Below are 18,902 nucleotides of genomic sequence, written 5' to 3'. Positions count from 1 at the left end.
GTTTTAGTGATTGTGAATGATTACAACTGGATGTGCATGTAATGGGCTGTTTGCTTGTGCAAATGCTTGGATGGCAGGTTTGCATGTGCAATTATGGAAATGTGGTGGTTTGCACAACTATGGATTATAGTTTTCTGAAGTTTGGTTAACTTGCTTCTTAATTGGAATCTGACGTTAGTGTAACTAGTCTTACAAGGACCTTACAGGACTAATTTTATTGAGATCAGTATGAGTTTTCTTGAAAAAAATGTTCAGGATTGTCAACTCCCAAGGCCAAGGCTGGACAGGATTTATGGGATTCATTTCAACACAGAGCCAATGAGGGATAATAGTAATTTATTAAGTTTATCTACTCCAAGATACTGCAAATCATTCACAAGATACACATTGATGTACAAAGTACAAGAGAAATGTATACCTATCTGGACAAGAGGCTATTTGGAATGCTTACGTACCTTTCTGCCACGGGGAGTTCCAGTCCCAAAGTGCCTCACATCAGGGCTGTGGTGGATGTTGCTCCAGCTGGGGAAAAGGTCAAGAGTGCTCCTAAAGCTGAGTGTCCCCAGTTGAAACTCAGGTAGGGGCAAGTATGGGAGGGGTAGCCGTGTTAGTCTGGATCTGTAACAGCAACGCAGGGTCCTGTGGCACCTTATAGACTAACAGAAAAGTTTTGAGCATGAGTTTTCGTGAGCACAGACTCACTTCATCAGATGCACTTCATCAGATGAAGTGAGTCTGTGCTCACGAAAGCTCATGCTCAAAACTTTTCTGTTAGTTTATAAGGTGCCACAGGACCCTTCGTTGCTGTTTCAGGTAGGGCAGGACCTTACAGTGATTTTATCGCTTAGCTGTTTACTGGGTATGCGCATACTGGCTCAATGCCACTTTTAGCGTACTCATGGGGCTGAAGACAAGGTTGCCCTGGGTACTGGTTCTCTCTAGGTTCTCACTTCTAAATGCAGGTGTCAGGAGATGATATGGCTATCTCATGTTTATGTTCACAGGGTCCAAGACTGTAACAGGTTGTAACACAGGGATGGGAACTTGGTTGTACCACAGGAATGAAAGTTCCCACTCTTGTTCTGTGAGGCCGGCAGGCTGTTCTTTAAGGCCTGCAGGCCTGCAGACAGGTCTGTTGGCATGTTACATGACAAGGATTAAGTCTGAAATGAACTACTTTGACAGTCTTCACTTGAGACCAACACGTGCCACTTATGTGTGTGTGGTGGTATAAGAGGTAGTAAGGCAGCCTATTTAAGGACTATGTGGTATTCCAAGAACTGTTTCCTCCCTATTCCCATGGGCTGCATCTACATGTGCTGCTTCTTCTGGAAGCAAAATGGTAATGAGGAGAGGATGCAAATTTCCTGTGCCTCATTAGCATATGGGCGTGAAGTTCAGAGAAGTTCTTCTGGACTCCAAAATACACATGTAGGTGTGTGGCCCGCGGGGATCTTCTGGAAAGAAACCTTCCTTCTGGCAACCCCTTCTTCCTCAAAATTTTGAGGAAGAAGGGGCTGCCGGAAGGAGGGCTTCCTTCTGGAAGATCCATGCAGGCCACATGTCTACATGTGTATTTTGGAGTCTGGAAGAGCTTCTCCCAGACTCTGAACTATGTGCCCATATGCTAATGAGGTGCAGGAAATTTTTATCTGAACTTCATTAGCATCTTCTGGAGGGCTCATTACCATGCTGCTTCCGGACGAAGTGGCACACATAGATGCAGCCTCAGTGTCCAGTAAGGGACTAGGAGGAGGAAGAAGCAGCTCTGCCACTACTAAGCAAATTCACCTCACGTGGCAGTGGGCAAACAGAGAATTCTGTCTCTATGACAGAAGATCTCTCATTGTTCCTTGTAGAGCAGTGTAGCCAGTCTTACTGAACACTATATGAAATTTGCACACAAATCTCCTGGGTATTGTAACACAAAATGTCTTTTAATGTGAGACTACGTCAGCAAATCACTGTATTACTGTTCATGTAACCCAAATCAGCATAAGTAGGTTTTGTGGCTACCTACCTGTAGGTTTCCTGTTTGTTTAGGGAAAAGTACGTTTTGTGGCTACCTACCCTTAGGTTTCCTGTTTGTTTAGGAAAAATTTCCCCTCCTTTTTGCCACAAGCCCCACAGTACAGCTGCTTGAAATTTTTCCAGTGCTGTGTTCAGCTGTCAAAAATGTTTGTTTTGGCAAACTTGTAATTTTGCACAGAAACAAAATTTTATTTTGGAAAAAAATGTAGCATTCATTTCAACCTTATGAACATATTTGTTGCTATATTTTCCCAAAACCATCTCTTTTTCAAAATGGTATTGTCCAATTTTTTTTTGTTTAGCAATTTTTACTATAAACTGAAAAGTCTAAATTGCAATGAAACAATTTAATTTAAAATATCATATGTGGTCAAACCTCATTTCATGGGAATTTTTTTTTTAATTTTATTGTTCATTCTAATTCAGAACAAAAATAAATTCTGAAATTGTGGGCTTTCCTGTGGGAGGAAAAAAATTGTGGCTCCTGCCCAGCTCAACCCAACCCAGAGGTTATTGCTTATCAAGTCAATATTATAAATTATCTACACTTGGGGTTAGGACTTAATTTTTTAAATTTAAAATATCAATTGTATTTACATGTAATTTTTTATGTGCTTTTTTTTTTTTTTCAATTCTGAGCAGAGCAAAAGGTCTCCATATCCACAAGGATCCAAGTCAATTTGGCGTGCTCTCTGCTGTGCATTTGGGAGACCACTAGTTCTCAGCAGCACTTTCCGTATTCTGGCTGACTTGCTTGGGTTTGCTGGTCCGCTCTGTATCTCTGGGATCGTTCACCACGTTGGAAAAGGAAACAACACCATCCGTCCACAGGTATGACTCAGAATATCTTAACTAAGAGCCAGATCCAAAGACTGCTGAAATTAATTGGAATATTAACATTGACATCAGTGGATTTTGGATTAGGCACTAAGTGACCATACTTTGGTTGGCCTCTGATATATACAGAGCACCACTCTGAAATGTATTTTGGTTACTCATTTGGAATTATTGTTCATTATTTATTATCATTATCATGGTGGCAAGAATGTACTCGGTGCTGTCCACACACGTAAGTCTAGGCCCTAATTCAGAAAAGCATCCCTATTCAGGATGGTCCTTAAGCATATACATAAGTCCCTCTGACAGACTTTAGTGAAAGTTTGAGTTAAGTATGTGATTAAGTGCTTTCTTGAAACTGGAGTCTCTGTACCCGCCCTGAAGACCTTATGCTCTAAAAAGGGCGAAGTTGATTTTTGAGGATGAGGTCCAGATTTTTCTTTTTTTTTTTTCTGACAACATGGGCTGCCTTAGAGGACTGAAACAGCAGCAGGCTTTTATCATAAAAGCAAAGGCCAGGGAAATTGAGCTATGACAAAGAGTTTCCATCAGTGTCTTGAGGGAGCTCATCTTTGAAAGGTCAACTATGAGAATCTTAGAGGATGCTATCCAAGGGAATAAAATGCAAGAAAAAATACTTCTTTCTTGACTGTTCTCAGGAACAAAATACAATAAGCATTTTCTCACTCTACAGTTAATTTGGGTTGGTACCATTCCTAGGAAAGAATCATAATGTGTACTATTAACTAATTTTTTTTTTCTTTTGTTTAATATAACACTGCTTCCTGTAAGGACCTGATCTAAATCTTGATGGCTATGTCTACACTACAGTGATCTGTCCACAGCAGTTACTATTGGTAGAGCTCTTCCAGCAAAACTTCTGTTGACGGATCACAACCACACACAAAGGTGACTTGAAAGAGCAATCCACTCTGTTGACAAAGAGCAGCCAGATTACCTGGCTGCTCTCTGGACAGAACAGCCAACCAGAAGCTAAGCAAACAGGGCTGCCTGGTGAAACGGAAGCCCTGTCTGTCGACAGAGGGCCCCTCAGAACACCTACACACCTTTTTTGTTGACAGAAACTGTTGACAAAGGCGTTATTCCTCATTGCGGAAAGGCAGAATGCTGTTGGCAGAAGTGCCAAGTTTTGTCAACAGACTATCAACAAAACGCGTTTTGCGTGTAGACAATCTGCAAATTTGTCAACAAAACTCACTAGTGTAGATGTAGCCATTGACTCCAATGCACTTTCAGTCAGTCCTCAGAATATGTATTAAAATGCATTGTATATTTTGGAGGGGACATTTCCGACAAAGATTTTAAGCTTAGAAGCAATCATTAATTTATCCAACAACAATCCATTATCTTGTGGTTCTTATCCTAATGTTGAGAACAGTAAAAAATGGATCCAATGGAGAATTGTAAAACGGTAGCCAATGCAAATAAAAATAACAGACCCTAGGGAATGATTACTGATATTGCTGCAAAATGTTCTGTAGAATTTGCTTGGAGTGAAGGCAATTTCTGATTCTGCTCTGTTTGACTTCCCCTAACAAGCTTTAACTAATGATCCCTCACTACAGAAATCTCAAGACTGGCACTGTTAAACTCTGAATGGAATCCCATCCAGCCATTTTTAATATCTTCCTATGATCATTGAGTGCAAGGGAGGGGCAGCCTCAGGACTTTTACAAATTATGCAAGTTCGGAGCCTCTTGAATGCAGTGTTCTCTGGCATTCGCTGTTCTCTGTCCAGTGGAGAGGAAGCGCAGATCTTGATGGAGTGGCATACAACTGACTATGCTAGCTTTATTCCAGCCAGGCATTCCCTCACATTGTGAGTATGCCCATTTAAAGCCCCTTTGTGACACCTTACGTAGACTAGATCTAGCTTGTAGACTTCGAGTGTGGCAGTAGTGAAATAAGGGAGAATTCTTGGGAATCTTTCTCCAAAAACATAATAGAGTTAAATAAGTTGGCTTTGCAAAGGCATGTGGAGTTTTCAACACCAGCAACCAAGAGCAGAGGTGCCTTTTTCAGGGTGAGGGGGAACTAGAATTTTTTAAATATACTATTGTTTTTACTGTGATTATTATAGTAGGGACAGTCTCTGTTCTCTTCAGCCTAGGAGAGATGGGTCTGAAGGTCTTGGAGGCTTTGAAGTCTGTCTTTCCGCAGGTAACTGCTGGCTCTATGTAGCCAGGTTCAGAAAGTCACTCCTGTGGCAGGCTCTGGCTACTTTCTTCCCTTGCTGGGAAATGGCTCACCATGCATAGTTTCTTTTCACTTGTCTGTGCATCTGTCATGCTTTCTGCAGCCAGACTGGTTGAGTGACTTCCTTTTCTCATGAAGGCTACTGATCCTCTTTCTCTCACTGTACGCACAAGGACATCTGCTCCCTTGTCTCTAGAGAGACCTGGATTAGGTCCAGACAGCTGCCACTGTTTCTGTGGCTGACTCCCAGAGATTCCTCTTTGGCTCACATCTTCTTTCCTCCCCCTGCATGAATTCCATATTCTCTTTTCACAAGGAGAGGGGGGCTGATCAGTTGTCATGAAACCCATAATCCTTTGGGTGTCATTTTGCAGCATCTGACCCTAGTCCAGGGGTCTGCAACTAAATTAGCGAGAAGAGCCATTTTTTTCAAATTCCATTACAAAATGAGTACTTCAGGAGCTTCCATGCACATGAATATGAGACAGTCCTCAATAAATAGTGTCAAACCCTACTTTTGTCACCCCTATTTTAAGAACAGTGCACACACAAGGATTTGTACCAGTTATAAAGTTGTTACCCCATCTCCAGGCTTTATACACCTCAGCCCCCAAATTTGCCATCCTATCCCCATGTTTGGCCTGCCAGCTTCCTCTTCCTGTGCTCCCTAAATCCAGTTTTAGGATGCAGGCATAGTTTAAGCAGCGGCAGCCTCCAGAGCCACAACCAGCGTCAGCGTCAGCAGCACTCAGAGCCACAAGTGTCTCCTTAAAAAGCCGCATGCAGATCTGGAGCCACAGGTTGATGACTCCTGACCTAGCCCATTCACGCCTGGGGGTAAAAGAGCTTGTAGTTATTTTTTCTTGTTTAAATCATGGGTGAGAGAGGAACCCCCATGGTATGTCAAAAGCAAAATATGAAGGAATTAATTTTCCAGTGCGATCAACAGTTTAGGTATAGGCTGTCCCGCATCGCCTATGTCTACACTAGCCCCAAACTTTGAAATGGCCATGTAAATGACCATTTCGAAGTTTACTAATGAAGCACTGAAATACATATTCAGCGCCTCATTAGCATGCAGGCGGCTGGGGCACTTCGAAATTGACGCAGCTTGCCGCCACGTGGCTCGTCTCGACGGGGCTGCTTTTTGAAAGGACCCCGCCTACTTCGAAGTCCCCTTATTCCTATGAGCAGATGGGAATAAGGGGACTTCGAAGTAGGTGGGGTCCTTTTGAAAAGAAGCCCCGTCGGGACGAGCTGCGCGGTGGCAAGCCGTGTCAATTTCAAAGTGCCCCAGCCGCAGGCATGCTAATGAGGCACTGAATATGTATTTCAGAACTTCATTAGTAAACTTCGAAATGGCCATTTACATGGCCATTTCAAAGTTTGAGGCTAGTGTAGACACGGCCATTTAGTCAATAGTTCAGTAAATACCTGTTACTAATAAAAGTGAGAACAACAACCTTCTATTATCAAATTAGAGCTTCTTCTATTTATTAATGCAGTCCTTAAACTTTTTTTGGTTGATAGTCTCAGAGGGGTAGCCATGTTAGTCAGTAGCTTCACAAAAACGAAGCAGGCCTGTAGCACCTTAAAGACTAACCCATATATTTATTAAGTAATGAGCTTTTGTGGGTAAGGCCAACTTCTTCAAAAGTTTTCTGAAAATTTTTCACAAAGTTTCCAAAAGATTTCTGAAAATCTGAAAATGGGTCTTGCCCATGAAAACTCATTACCTAATAATTAAATTTGTCAGCCTTTCAGGTGTTACAACACTGCTTGGGTTTTTTCGATTGGTGGAGGTTAAAGCCCCAAGTTGTGTATGCCCGTGGCAGTGATGTCCTGGGTTGAGAATGAATGAAGCCAAATGATCTGCTGTCCCCCTATGGACCATGAAAGAGGGCGTGATAGGCCCTTGCCATTGGTATAGTGATGCCTAGAGAGAGCTTCTTCTTTTCTTTGGGCCTACCTTTCACATAACTTGGTTACCAAACTGGTAATTGGACTGTAACTGTGAAAATTGCTTTCAGCTCTTGGAAGTAACATGCAATGTCTGGCTAATATGTGCCTACATTTTCAGTTCAAGCCTCATGCAAATAAACCAATATATGTAGAAAAACCTGCATGTGCCCTGGTCTATTCTGAGAAAGCTGTATGTGTGATTGTTCTTGCAACAGGGGCAGAGCTGGCACTAGGTATACACATACTAAGCAGCTGATTAGGGCCTGAGCAGCAGAAGAGTGCAACCTCTTAACTTTGAATTATAAGAACTTGCCTGTTTTAATACTGGGGGTGGGGAAGAACACCCAAAATATTCCTATTTGGTGGCCTCAATAAACTAGCCCTGCCACTGTATAAGAAACATCTTTATTTGCAATGAGCCAAAGGGTAAATACCCTTTTTAATAGTTTGCTTCTGGAAGGCTATGTCTACACTCGCCCCTCTTCTTCAAAGGGGGCATGATAATCAAGGTGATGGGAGATTACTAATGAAGTGCTGCAGTGCATATGCACCACTTCATTAAGCAAATTCCCCCCCAGGGCAACTTCAAAGTGTCAAACTGCAAAATGCTGGCATGCCATGTAGCTGCGGGCATTTCAAAGTAGTCCCGTGGCTACACGGCATGCTGACACTTCAAAGTCGGACACTTTGAAGTTACCGCGGTGGGAACTTTGCCTAATTAAGTGGTGCATATTCAGTGCAGCACTTGATTAGTAATTTCCCATCACCCTGATTACCATGCCCCCTTCAAAGAAGGGCGCAAATGTAGACATGGCTGAAATGTAGTTAATGTAGCAGTCAGAAAAGGACAATTTTTTTAGAAAGACAATCTTATGAAGATGGTGAAAGAGTTTTTGAAGGGGCAGATTCTGACCTCAATTTCAACAGGGCAAACTTCATTAACTCTACAAAAGTCAATAGTTCTGATTCTGTTGCTTTAGAATTACTCCACATGTTTGCTGAGACAACAGATCAAAATCTGGCCTAAAGTGTAATACAAAACTTTAATTGCAAATCCAACAACACTAGCAACTATTCAAGGTTAACATGTTCACAAATTAGGTATGCAGGTTGGCGTGGGAGAAGTTGGTGGCTGTGCTTAAGGTTCGGTATCTTGCAGATTTTTTGTATCTGATGGAAGCAGAAAGACATTCTCTGCAGTGATGCAGAGTCTGCCTCTATCCTTTGAAATATGCTATGTGTGCATTAGGATGCAGCTACAAGGTGTCCCATAATTTGGCATTTCTTTGCTTTAAAGGGCTAGCACTGCATAGCTGTCATGCTGAACCATTGCTAATCAACACCTTCAAACAAAATTTTCTTCTGTGAAATTGTATGCATTATATCAGTTCACAACCTTAGAATCTGACACTGACACTTCATATTTTTATTAGCCTAGCCACAGTACTATCTGTATAACTTTTGCTGTAAACAAACTATGAAAACAATCAGAAGATAATAAGGGAAGCTTTAAAGTTAGCAGCTATATTTGCTGCATCTTTTAAGCTCTCAGCAATAGTGACTAATGTCTAGGCTGTTAGATCATATGGATATTATAGGCACCATAAGTATTTTCAGCAGTGCCACAGCAAGTTACAGATCTATAATTCTATAAATTCTATCAGGCTTTTCATGTCTGTTTATAATTCTAATATCAGTATTTATTGCACTTCCTGGAACATTCTGGTTTCTGTGTCTTGTGATGTGACAAGCTGGTTAGTTTGTATTTTCCACCCAGAATTGACGTGAAATATCATAGATGTAGTAACAAAATTATACGATACAGTAAAAATCACAAACATATGAAAATAAAACTTGGTTATAGGGTTTGATGTACAAAGTGCTGTATACTGTGGTCCCAGTCAAACAAAGCACTTATACACGTGCTTAAATTTAAGTCAGTAGAACTGGATTTGATTAAGTGCTTTGCTGGATCAGGGTCTTAGCACTCAGTATATTGCTGGATAGAGTACACTGATATCTAAAGCACCTCTGTTTAGGTTGGGGTCATTTTTGTGGTATGTATTCCGAGACTCCTGTAGTGGACAAACGTGGTTTTAAGTAGTTGTATTTCAGTAGCTGCATGTGAGGGAGTATATAACGCCCCTTAGGAAAACAAAGCAGAAGCAGAGGTCCATGGAGTTACATCAGCAGAGAATTTGGCTGAGCATGCCTAAGAAGAAAAGAGTGGTGAAATTCTGCATGGCAGGAAGGCTGCCAGAATTCCACCAGATTCTGCCCATATTCAAACATGGATCACATTGTGCAGGTGTGACAGTGAGAAAAGTTTGAATATGCATACTTCTGAAACACAGGATCATTGTTAATCCAATATCTAGAGCTCCCCCACCACCGCCCCCAGGGTTAGCTTTCAGCATCTTTTGTTAATTCAGGGTGCCTTGTTTAGGTTTCAAAAAACGCAATGGTCTCCCTCTAGTTTTTCAGCTGAAAGTACATTGCTCATCTTACTAACAGGGAATAGTATTATGTGAAAGCACTTGTGGGTTTATGGTTGGAGATCAGGACAGTCTGAAAGATAGTCCCACAAAGCATTATCCCTAACAACTTCCAACAAAAAAAAAAAAGTCACCCTGTTTCAACAATGCGTAATGGAAAGTCTGAGTAAGGCAAATATTAAAGTCCTTGTACTGTTGTGAATGCAGGGCTGCAAGAGAGACATGAGAAATCAGTAACATAAATCTTGTTAGTAAACAGTTCCATAAAATACCTGTGATGATTTTAAAAGGAAGATGTCAAATTACTTCCATCACCATTCCATGTAAGTGGTGATATCATCTTGCTCCAAAGAGCCAGCTGTCATTAACATACGCAAACTTTTAATTAGATTTTCACTTACTCTGAAAAGTTTGAATGGCTAGGGGAGTGAAAAATAGAGGAAACTCATATTTTAATGTAACTGGTTTTTTTTCATGCAGCTTTTTTTTAACCATGCAGTTAAATCATTTCACACAAATTGTCCTGGTTTAATTACAATGGAAATGGTGTTTTAACATTTCACAGCCCTCTAATTAAAGAACTGCAATAAACTTCAGTCTTTGAAAACAGATTCTAAGACTGACCTTTCTTTTACATTTAGGAAATTGAAACATTTTCATTCACGTTCTTCAATTAGGAGGGGTAGCTCAGTGGTTTGAACACTGGCCTTCTCAAACCCAGGGTTGTGAGCTCAGTTCTGGAGGGGGCTCTTCAGGGACCTGGAGCAAAATATGGAGGCAGGGAAAAAAGGGAGGGTGCTTGGTCCTGCCAAGAGGGCAGGGAACTGGACTTGATGACCTTCCAAGGTCCCTTCCAGCTCTATGAGATGTATATTTCCATTTATTTAGATTAGAGGATTCTAAATGTAACTGAAAGGTCAGTCTTAAGACCCAACTGGTTTAAAAGATCTGTTTTCAATAGACATGCACATAAGTGTCAGTTCAGTGCTTACTACAAATCTTCACTGAACCAAAATCTCTATTTGCTAACCTACCTATATAGGATAGCGCTGATAGTGAAGCCCTGCAGAGAGAAATTGCACCGTCATGTACTGTAGCACAAGCTGCAAGTTTTCTATCTCACCACTGCACTGATCTACAGTCTTTCTTTGCCACCATATTGGGATCTTTGTCAAGGGTTATGTCCAGGTCTGTAAGTTAGTGTTACTCTGCTTTCTTGAAAATGGTTTGTTCATTTTTTAGCATTACAGAAATGCACTTTCACCTTAGCGTTATCTGAAATAAAGAGAGATGTCCAAACAAGGATTGCTAGGGTAATAGCTGTAACTCACCTTCCTAAGGAAGGGCAACTGGATGGAATGATTCTCACTGGTGCAAACAAATGAGACTTGCCTATTGGAATTATTCATCACTGAGGCTACGTCTACACTTAGTAAAAACTTTGAAATGGCTACGCTAATGGCCAAATTGAAGAATACTAATGAGGCACTGAAATGCATATTCAGCACCTCATTAGCATGCCAGTGGCCGTGGCACTTCAAAAGTGCCACGGTTTGCTCCTGCGTGGCTCATCTACACTGGGGTACTTTCCAAAAGGACCCAACCAACCAAAAAATGAGCTCATAGGAATAAGGGGGTTTGGATGTTGGTGGGGTCCTTTCCACCACTGGCAGCATGGTCTCTCTGCTGGCCACAGGAGTGGCGACTGCCCTGCACCTCCTGCTGGGGGCCACCCCCCCGGCACAGTAGAGGGGGTCGCCACCTCCCTGGGGTGGACCCCTTGTGTAGTCCAGCCCTGCCCACTCCCTCCCCCAGGAGTGGGCCATGGTGTTATCCATGGGAGTGGGTGCTGAAGGCAGCCGTGACACCATCCTTAGCTGGCCAGGGTTCACTGGGGGTGCAGGGAGCCCTCTGTCAGGTATGGAGCCCCTGCCCTGTGATCCAGGGTGTGTGCCCTGTCAGGTATGTACCTGAGAGTCCAACGCTGAGGTTGGGGGATGCCGAGCTGGCTGATGCATGGCTGGAGGTGCAGGAGGGAGGTCTATGACCAGCTCGTCCTCCTCTGTTGACCACTCAGCAGCGGGCTCCCGCTCTGGCCCTATTGTGGTTGGACTGGCCAATGGTCCAGGCCCGTTGCTGTCCCTGGGCTAGGTCTCCTTGGCAAACATCTTGAAAACAGCAGGCAGGGAGGCAGTGTCCTGTGACCATAGGAGGCTCTGCCTTTCTTTGTAAAATGGGTATGAAGCGGGCACTGCCCGTGACTGGCTGGCTGGGTCCTGAGCCTGGGCATAGCCCTGCCACAACTCCTTTACCTTGCTTCTGCCTTGGTCAGGAGTGTGGGCAGGGTGGCTACGTGTACTGAGGCCCTTGGCCAGCTGGGCAAAAGCAGCCACATTCCACCACTTCGTGCCCATTTCATGAAGGACTTCCTCCTCCTGCCATAGGCCCAGCAGGTCCTGGAGCTCATGCTCTGTCCAAGGGAGGCTTTCTTTTTCCCCCCTTCGCTGGACCCCGTGAGCACTGGACATGCTCAGAACGGGAGCCATGGGGCTCATGACCTGGCTGGGAGCTGGCCATGCTGCTCTGTGAACTTCTGGGGGTCTTGCTGGAGCATTCAGGGGCACCCTGTGCAATGGCTGCTGCCTGCACTCTCTCAGCTTCCTGCACTGGGGTTTCTGGGTCTGTGCAGCTTTAAAGGCTGCTGCACACACAGACCATAGAGCCCTCAGGTGCTGGGCAACACATCTCCATGTCCCAGCTGACCGGTGCCACGGTGGACGTCTTCTTTTGAAAGAGCCTTTCGAAAGAGAGAGCTTTTCCTATTTCAGTTTTTGAAGAGCGGCTTCAAAAGCTGCGGCACGTTCCTTTGATTTTCTTTTTGAAAGAGCACCTGGCATGTGCAGACACTCCACTCTCTCTTTCAAAAGATGGGGTCAAATTTCAAAATTGCTGGCTAGTGTAGATGTGGCTATAGTGTATGCTTCTGTTTCAGGAGTTTGGGACTCACTTGTGTAAGTATTCCATTCCCTTGTGACTAGTCTACTAATATAAGTAATCTGTGACTTCAGTGGAACGATTCAATTGATAAGTAAGGGTTTGCGGGGCAGAGTTTGTTATTAATTATGGAAAGCTAAGTTCAGCCTCAGTATGAATCTCAGTACTATGTAGTCCATGAACACCCTCTGTAGGAATGTCATGTCACTAAGAGATGGGATGGCTAAATGTCCTTTGCTCATTCAAATCCAGCTTGGATCAGTGCTAAGCAAAAGTCCTTACCATTTGATAGCTGCTCACTTTAGCCAATGTTAATTAGTTATTTGGCCTCACTACAATTCCCAGTGAACAGGTGTCCACAGTGCAAAATTGCAATGGACATTTGCTACAGATTAGTCACTTCATTAACAGTTGCACCAGAGATGCCAAGAACTCTGTGTGGACAGATGCTGAACTATCTTCTTATCATAGGAAGTGACATTTGAAGATTTTGGTTAGGGACAGTGTCAGCAAGCCTGCAGTGACAGTGCATGAAGCAGATAGGATTTCAGGAGACTTGCTACTGATTATCCTAACCATTCGAAACTCTCACATATGTAATTTCTGGATATTGGCCCTTGGTCTACAAAATAAGTGAGCATGTGCCTAATTTTAAGCTTATGAATAGTCCCACTGAAGTCAATTAAATTAATCATGCATTTCAGTAACTTGCTGAAACATTGCCTCTCTAAGAACATAAGGATATAAGAACAGTCATACTGCGTCACCACTATGGTCCATCTAGCCTTTTTGCTTCTAACCACCTTCTTTACACTGTAGTTTTACTGTAGCGGAATTTTATTTTGTCCCTTATTTTTATTTCGGGTGTATGTTTAACTTGAACTTCTAGTATGTTATTTTGAAATGGTTTCCATGCAGGTTGCAAGCATTTCATCACTGTGACTGCTTTTTAATTTTTGTTTAACTAGGCTCTTCTTTTTATGTTGTTCCCTGATGAGTCCAAAGTTCCAAAAACAGAATCATAAATACTACTGTGGTGGGCTTGTTTGTAATTTCCCCCTGACAAGGATATGAAATTTAATTATGATGTGGTTGCTATTATCAAGTGATTCACCTACATATACCTCTTGGAGTTGGGTCAGATCCTGTGCTACACTTAGGACTGAGTCAGGAATTGCCTCTCCCCTTGTAGGTTCCAGGACAAGCTACTCCAAGAAGCAGGCATTTAATGTGTGTAGAAATTTTACCTCTGCCAAGGTGACATATGCAGTCAATTGGAGGACATTTAGAATTCTCCATTATTATTGCCTTTTCTGCCTTTGTAGACTGTTGAACCTTCCTGAGCATTTTGCAGCCACTGCCACTGTTCTTATTTCAACATGTAGTTTCTTTCCAAAGAGATTCTGTGGTATTGTTCGATTTATTTAAGATTTTTATTTTATTTTAAGCTAATTCCCTTCATGTATAATGGCATCCCCTACTGGCACAACCTGTATATTACGGCCATTTGAAAATGCAAATGAGGTGCTGATATGAATATTCAGCACTCCATTTGTATAATGGTGGCCACCCGGCCCATCGAAAGTGCTGATATCAAAATTAAAATAGCTGTGTGGTCGGGGTTCCTTCAAAAGGGTGCCCCAATTTCAAAAGCACCCTTCTTCTCACTCACACCCCCACTCACAGTCAATGCGGTGCGGCATCTGGGGACTGCAGGGGCAATCCTGCCCCTTCCCTGGAGAGGCATGGCTCAAGAAGAGCATGCACTTCCTAGCTTGCAGTGCTCTCAGCCATGCTGCTCTAAGGGAGAGGTGAAATCTGCCCCCCCCGCCCCCCCAGTCCCTGGAAGCAGCACTTCTCAGCGGGTGAGGGTGGAGAAGGGGCATGATGGGGAGGACATAGGTGGAGCAGGGAGCAGGAGAGGAGGGGCATGTAGCTAGTGACACCCTCCCATCCCCCAGGAATCCCTCCTCTGGTCACTCTGGAATATGATGACACAAAGGGGGAGGAAGGTCCCAATTCTGGAATTGTTTCCTTTCAGACCAGCTTGACTTTCATCCTCCTTGAGAGCACAGAGTCTGTCAGATGGAGGGTGAGACATTTCTGTTGTGTTGCTGTAAGACACATAGCTGTGTCTCAGCTATGTGCTTCTCTGTGTGTGTATTTCAGCCACTTTAGTCTCAAGAATCCCCCTTGCAACATGAGAATCCTGTGCTGCTTTCACTATATACGTGCATATACCACCTCTCCTCAAGGCAAGCAATTATACACGCTGCATTCAAAGCAATAAACTGGATAGCCTGCACTCTAGTTTTGGACTTCTGTCTGAATTTTTTTTTTTCTTACAGCATTTTTATTTTTGTGGGGGAGTGAATGCTTGTTTGTCTGTCTGATTGGTGTGTACTGGGGGGAATTATTAGCCTAAAATTAGAGTATATTTGTTAGGTGGTTTTGGTTTTACATTCTTTTGCTACACCTCATACAAAACTTCCGTATTTGCTAGCTTCTCTGGCTGCTGAGGTGCTGGCTTCTTAAAATCCTCTTCCCCTATCTTAGCCCCAGCCCATTTTCAAGAGATTTTTCTGGGATTTGGGTGGTCTCTATGCATTTCTAGTAGTCCATGAAATTCTGTTGGATATAATTTAAGGGATAAATAAATACAATTTATGATTGCAAAATCCAACACAATACACTAATGTCTTTCTGAGTCAGATTTCAAACAGCTTACAAAGTCATAAATTAAACTATTCAAACATAAGCTGTACAAAAGTGAGCGAGACTGAAAAAAAAATCCAATTAAATCTGTTTTCTAACTTCCTTTTCCTTACAGATTAAAATTCTTGGCGTTTTCTTTATTTCATCTCAAGAGTTCCTGGCCAATGCTTATGTTTTGGCTGTCCTTCTATTTTTTGCTCTTCTTCTGCAAAGGACAATTCTCCAAGCATCATATTATGTTGCCATTGAAACTGGAATTAACTTGAGAGGAGCAATTCAGGTACCCAAGATGATAAGTAACATGTCTGCATTGGAAAAGTGCCTGGGTAGTAGGAATATAACAGCTGTAATAGATTCATAGTTTAAATTCTATTTAATGATATAGTAAATTGGGATAAATGGAACATATGCATTACCATACCACACTGCAACAGCAGATCATCTCATCTCCTCTCATCCAGTATCCTGCCTCTAATAATCATCCATAACAGGTCTAGAGGAAGTAAAAGCCTCTTGATGTTGCTGGTTTTGCAATAACATGCTCACAAGGGAGCTTTCTTCTTACCGCTCTCATTTAGAGATTGTATGCTCTAAATCACCAGAGTACAGTGGCACCAGTTCATGTAATGCGTAGGTTCCCCACCCTCTCATTAGTGACCTCATTCTGGTCCCTTCTCATTTTACACTCTCACATGCCAAGGTCCCAAGCCTGAGAGGAAGTCTTCATTCTCTCCCACAAAGTACATGAAACAGTGCCTCCAAGAGTCAAGTTCTTGGAGAGCTCTCTTGCACTCTGCTGTACTAAAACAGACTCCCTGTGTACTTAATCACAACACCAGTCACACCTCTGTCTGGATGGAAGGGCTGGGCCAAATTTCAAATGTGCCGTGACTGTGCATCTGACAGTAGCCTTGCTGGTTTAGTATAGGGTTATTGCTTTAAGTAATCTGCCATTGCACTCCCGCTCTCAGTTCTGTGCCTATGGAACTTTGATCAAGGACAAAAATATCTAGGGGGAAAGAATCTGTCCCTCTCCCCAGCCCCAATAATCCTGCAAGTTATTTGGATTTACAAGAGACATTCAGGACAGAATTTCTGATCTCATAGCACATATGAGCCGTGTCTACATGTGCACGCTACTTCGATGTAGCGGCACTAACTTCGAAATAGCGCCCGTCATGGCTACACGTGTTGGGTGCTATTTCGATGTTAACATCGACGTTAGGCAGTGAGATGTCGAAGCCGCTAACCCCATGAGGGGATGGGAATAGCGCCCTACTTCGAAGTTGAAGGTCGAAGTAGGGCACGTGTAGACGATCCGCGTCCCGCAACATCGAAATAGTGGGGTCCGCCATGGCGGCCATCAGCTGAGGGGTTGAGAGACGCTCTTTCTCCAGCCCCTGCGGGGCTCTATGGTCACCATGTGCAGCAGCCCTTAGCCCAGGGCTTCTGGCTGCTGCTGCTGCTGCTGCTACTGCTGCTGCAGCTGGGGATCCATGCTGCATGCACAGGGTCTGCAACCAGTTGTCGGCTCTGTGGATCTTGTGTTGTTTAGTGCAACTGTGTCTGGGAGGGGCCCTTTAAGGGAGCAGCTTGCTGTTGAGTCCGCCCTGTGATGCTGTCTGCAGCTGTGCCTGGCACCCTTATTTCGATGTGTGCTACTTTGGCATGTAGACATTCCCTCGCAGTGCCTATTTCGATGTGGTGCTGCCCAACGTCGATGTTCAACATCGACGTTGCCAGCCCTGGAGAACATGTAGACGTTATTCATCGAAATAGCCTATTTCGATGTCGCTACATCGAAATAAGCTACTTCAATGTAGGCTTCACGTGTAGACGTAGCTTCGGAGACCAAAAGAAAGGGTTTACAGAACAAAGGGGAAAAAAACAAATAATCACGCAAGTTGAAGGGGTTCCGATTTTTGTCAAAACACATTTTAGTATTTTGAAATAGTAAATAAGTAGGCCTTATTTTATGTCCTGTGTAGGCCAAATTTCCCTTGACTGTAAGAGAAGTTTATGTGGATTAAGAAATACAGGATAGAAAGATGTTTAATAGTAAATATATATTCATTTTTCTCATGCTTATCCAATATGATTGTTCGTTACAATTTGCATTTAATCATCTAATTTACTAATTTTATATGTCTATCAATGGGATACTTACATAATTTAACTGCGTATACTAAAATTTCTGGTTAAATATTTTAAAAAATTACATGCATGAAAATGTCAATAATATTACAGAAAAAATCTTCCATCCATGGAAAAAAGAATAAACCTTCACCCTTTTCGGAAGAGTCTTAGTATAGAGATTGGCTGTCCAATGTGCCTTGAAGATCAAGAAATTCAAAGGGTTTTGGATTAACTGGGGAAGTAATTTCTGAAGGCACAGAGAAGAATGTAAAGTGCCCATCAAAATTTTACCTGAAGCAGAAACTTAAAACAATCTGCAGAGAAATTTTTAAAATATCACAGATTTCCTAGAAAGATATGCTGTGAATATTCAGCCCAGGCTGTGTCCTGGAACAGACATATTATTTAGTGGTGAATTTAAAAAAAATGCAGCATGTTGACAAAGAATGTTTACATAATTCATAATAAAGTTATGCACTTTCAAGATAGCCATAGTTGAACTTAATGGCTGTGTCTACATGGAGGGATATTGCTGGCAGCTTCATGCTAATGAGTAGTCTCACAATTGCAAATGGGTGCTCATTAGCAGAAGCCACTGCTGGCAGTAAACAAGCCATGTAAACATGCCTCTGATGGCAAAAAAACCCCTCTGTCACCAGTCTGTTACGCCTGAGTTAAAATGCCAAAAAAATTGCCACAGACAGGACTGGCACTCCTTGCAGAGTCTGCACTATCCATGGAAGATGCCAACATGTCCTCAGGCTCTGAGGCTTCAGCTCACACAGATGGCACTTGCCTCCCTAGTGCAGAGTATTCAGCAAAATGTTTATTTCTGAGTACACAGTTTTCTATGGGTTTTACTACAGGAGTGGAGAACAGAAAGTTGGAAAATATTAGGTTCCATATGAAGGGCTTAGTCATACATTCCTTGTGTGTGTACACACTCAACTCCTATTGAAGTTAACATCAGTTTTTGTTGCTAAAAGTATGCAGAACTGAAGCACTCTTCTGTTTGCAACTGGAGCGCTTGTTTTGTGGGTGTTTTGCTGCATGTGACTTCAACAAATCTGTTTTTATTTTAAGATCAGCCCTTCGTGTGCTGGGAGTTCCAAAACACTGCACCAGTTTTAGTAGTGTAAATTGCATCATGGTAGTGTAATGCTGTCCATAACTGTGAGGTTTTTCTCTGAACATAATATTTAAAGTTCTGATTTCCAGACAAAAATATACAACAAGATTATGCTACTGTCAACTTCCAACATGTCTATGGGGGAAATGACTGCAGGCCAGATCTGTAACCTGGTTGCCATAGATACAAACCAACTGATGTGGTTCTTCTTCCTCTGCCCTAACCTTTGGGCTATGCCTGTGCAGGTAAGAACGTTGAATGCTTACATGTAATTTATGTACTTCAGCTCACAGAGATCATTCTCTCATGAATTTTATTGAAGCAGAGAGAACAAGAAGGTAGAAATGTATTTAACATAATTAAGAATTAAGACTAGTAAGAATGAA

The 18,902-nt window shown here is 42.6% G+C and overlaps 1 protein-coding gene across 12 annotated transcripts in view; it reads left to right on the top strand.

The window, feature by feature from the left end:
- ABCC8 (ATP binding cassette subfamily C member 8) overlaps positions 1-18,902 on the top strand; it is a 125,920-nt gene that overhangs the window by 21,628 nt on the left and 85,390 nt on the right. For 10 of the 12 annotated variants that reach the window (XR_012646026.1, XM_074997751.1, XM_074997750.1 and 7 more), the window contains 4 exons: positions 2,674-2,862; positions 14,578-14,628; positions 15,367-15,531; positions 18,606-18,761. Coding sequence is in view for 11 of the 12 variants with exons in the window: in XM_074997751.1 (XP_074853852.1) it covers positions 2,674-2,862; positions 14,578-14,628; positions 15,367-15,531; positions 18,606-18,761 (561 nt within the window). In the remaining variant the exon portion in view is untranslated. The remainder of the gene's footprint in view (positions 1-2,673; positions 2,863-14,577; positions 14,629-15,366; positions 15,532-18,605; positions 18,762-18,902) is intronic. The other 2 variants (XM_074997747.1, XM_074997741.1) reach the window with 1 other exon arrangement.

This window comes from Carettochelys insculpta, chromosome 6 (assembly GCF_033958435.1).
Source record: "Carettochelys insculpta isolate YL-2023 chromosome 6, ASM3395843v1, whole genome shotgun sequence".
NCBI lineage: Eukaryota > Metazoa > Chordata > Testudines > Carettochelyidae > Carettochelys > Carettochelys insculpta.
Note: the sequence above shows the minus strand (reverse complement) of the source record. Positions and strands in the feature narration are given on the sequence as shown.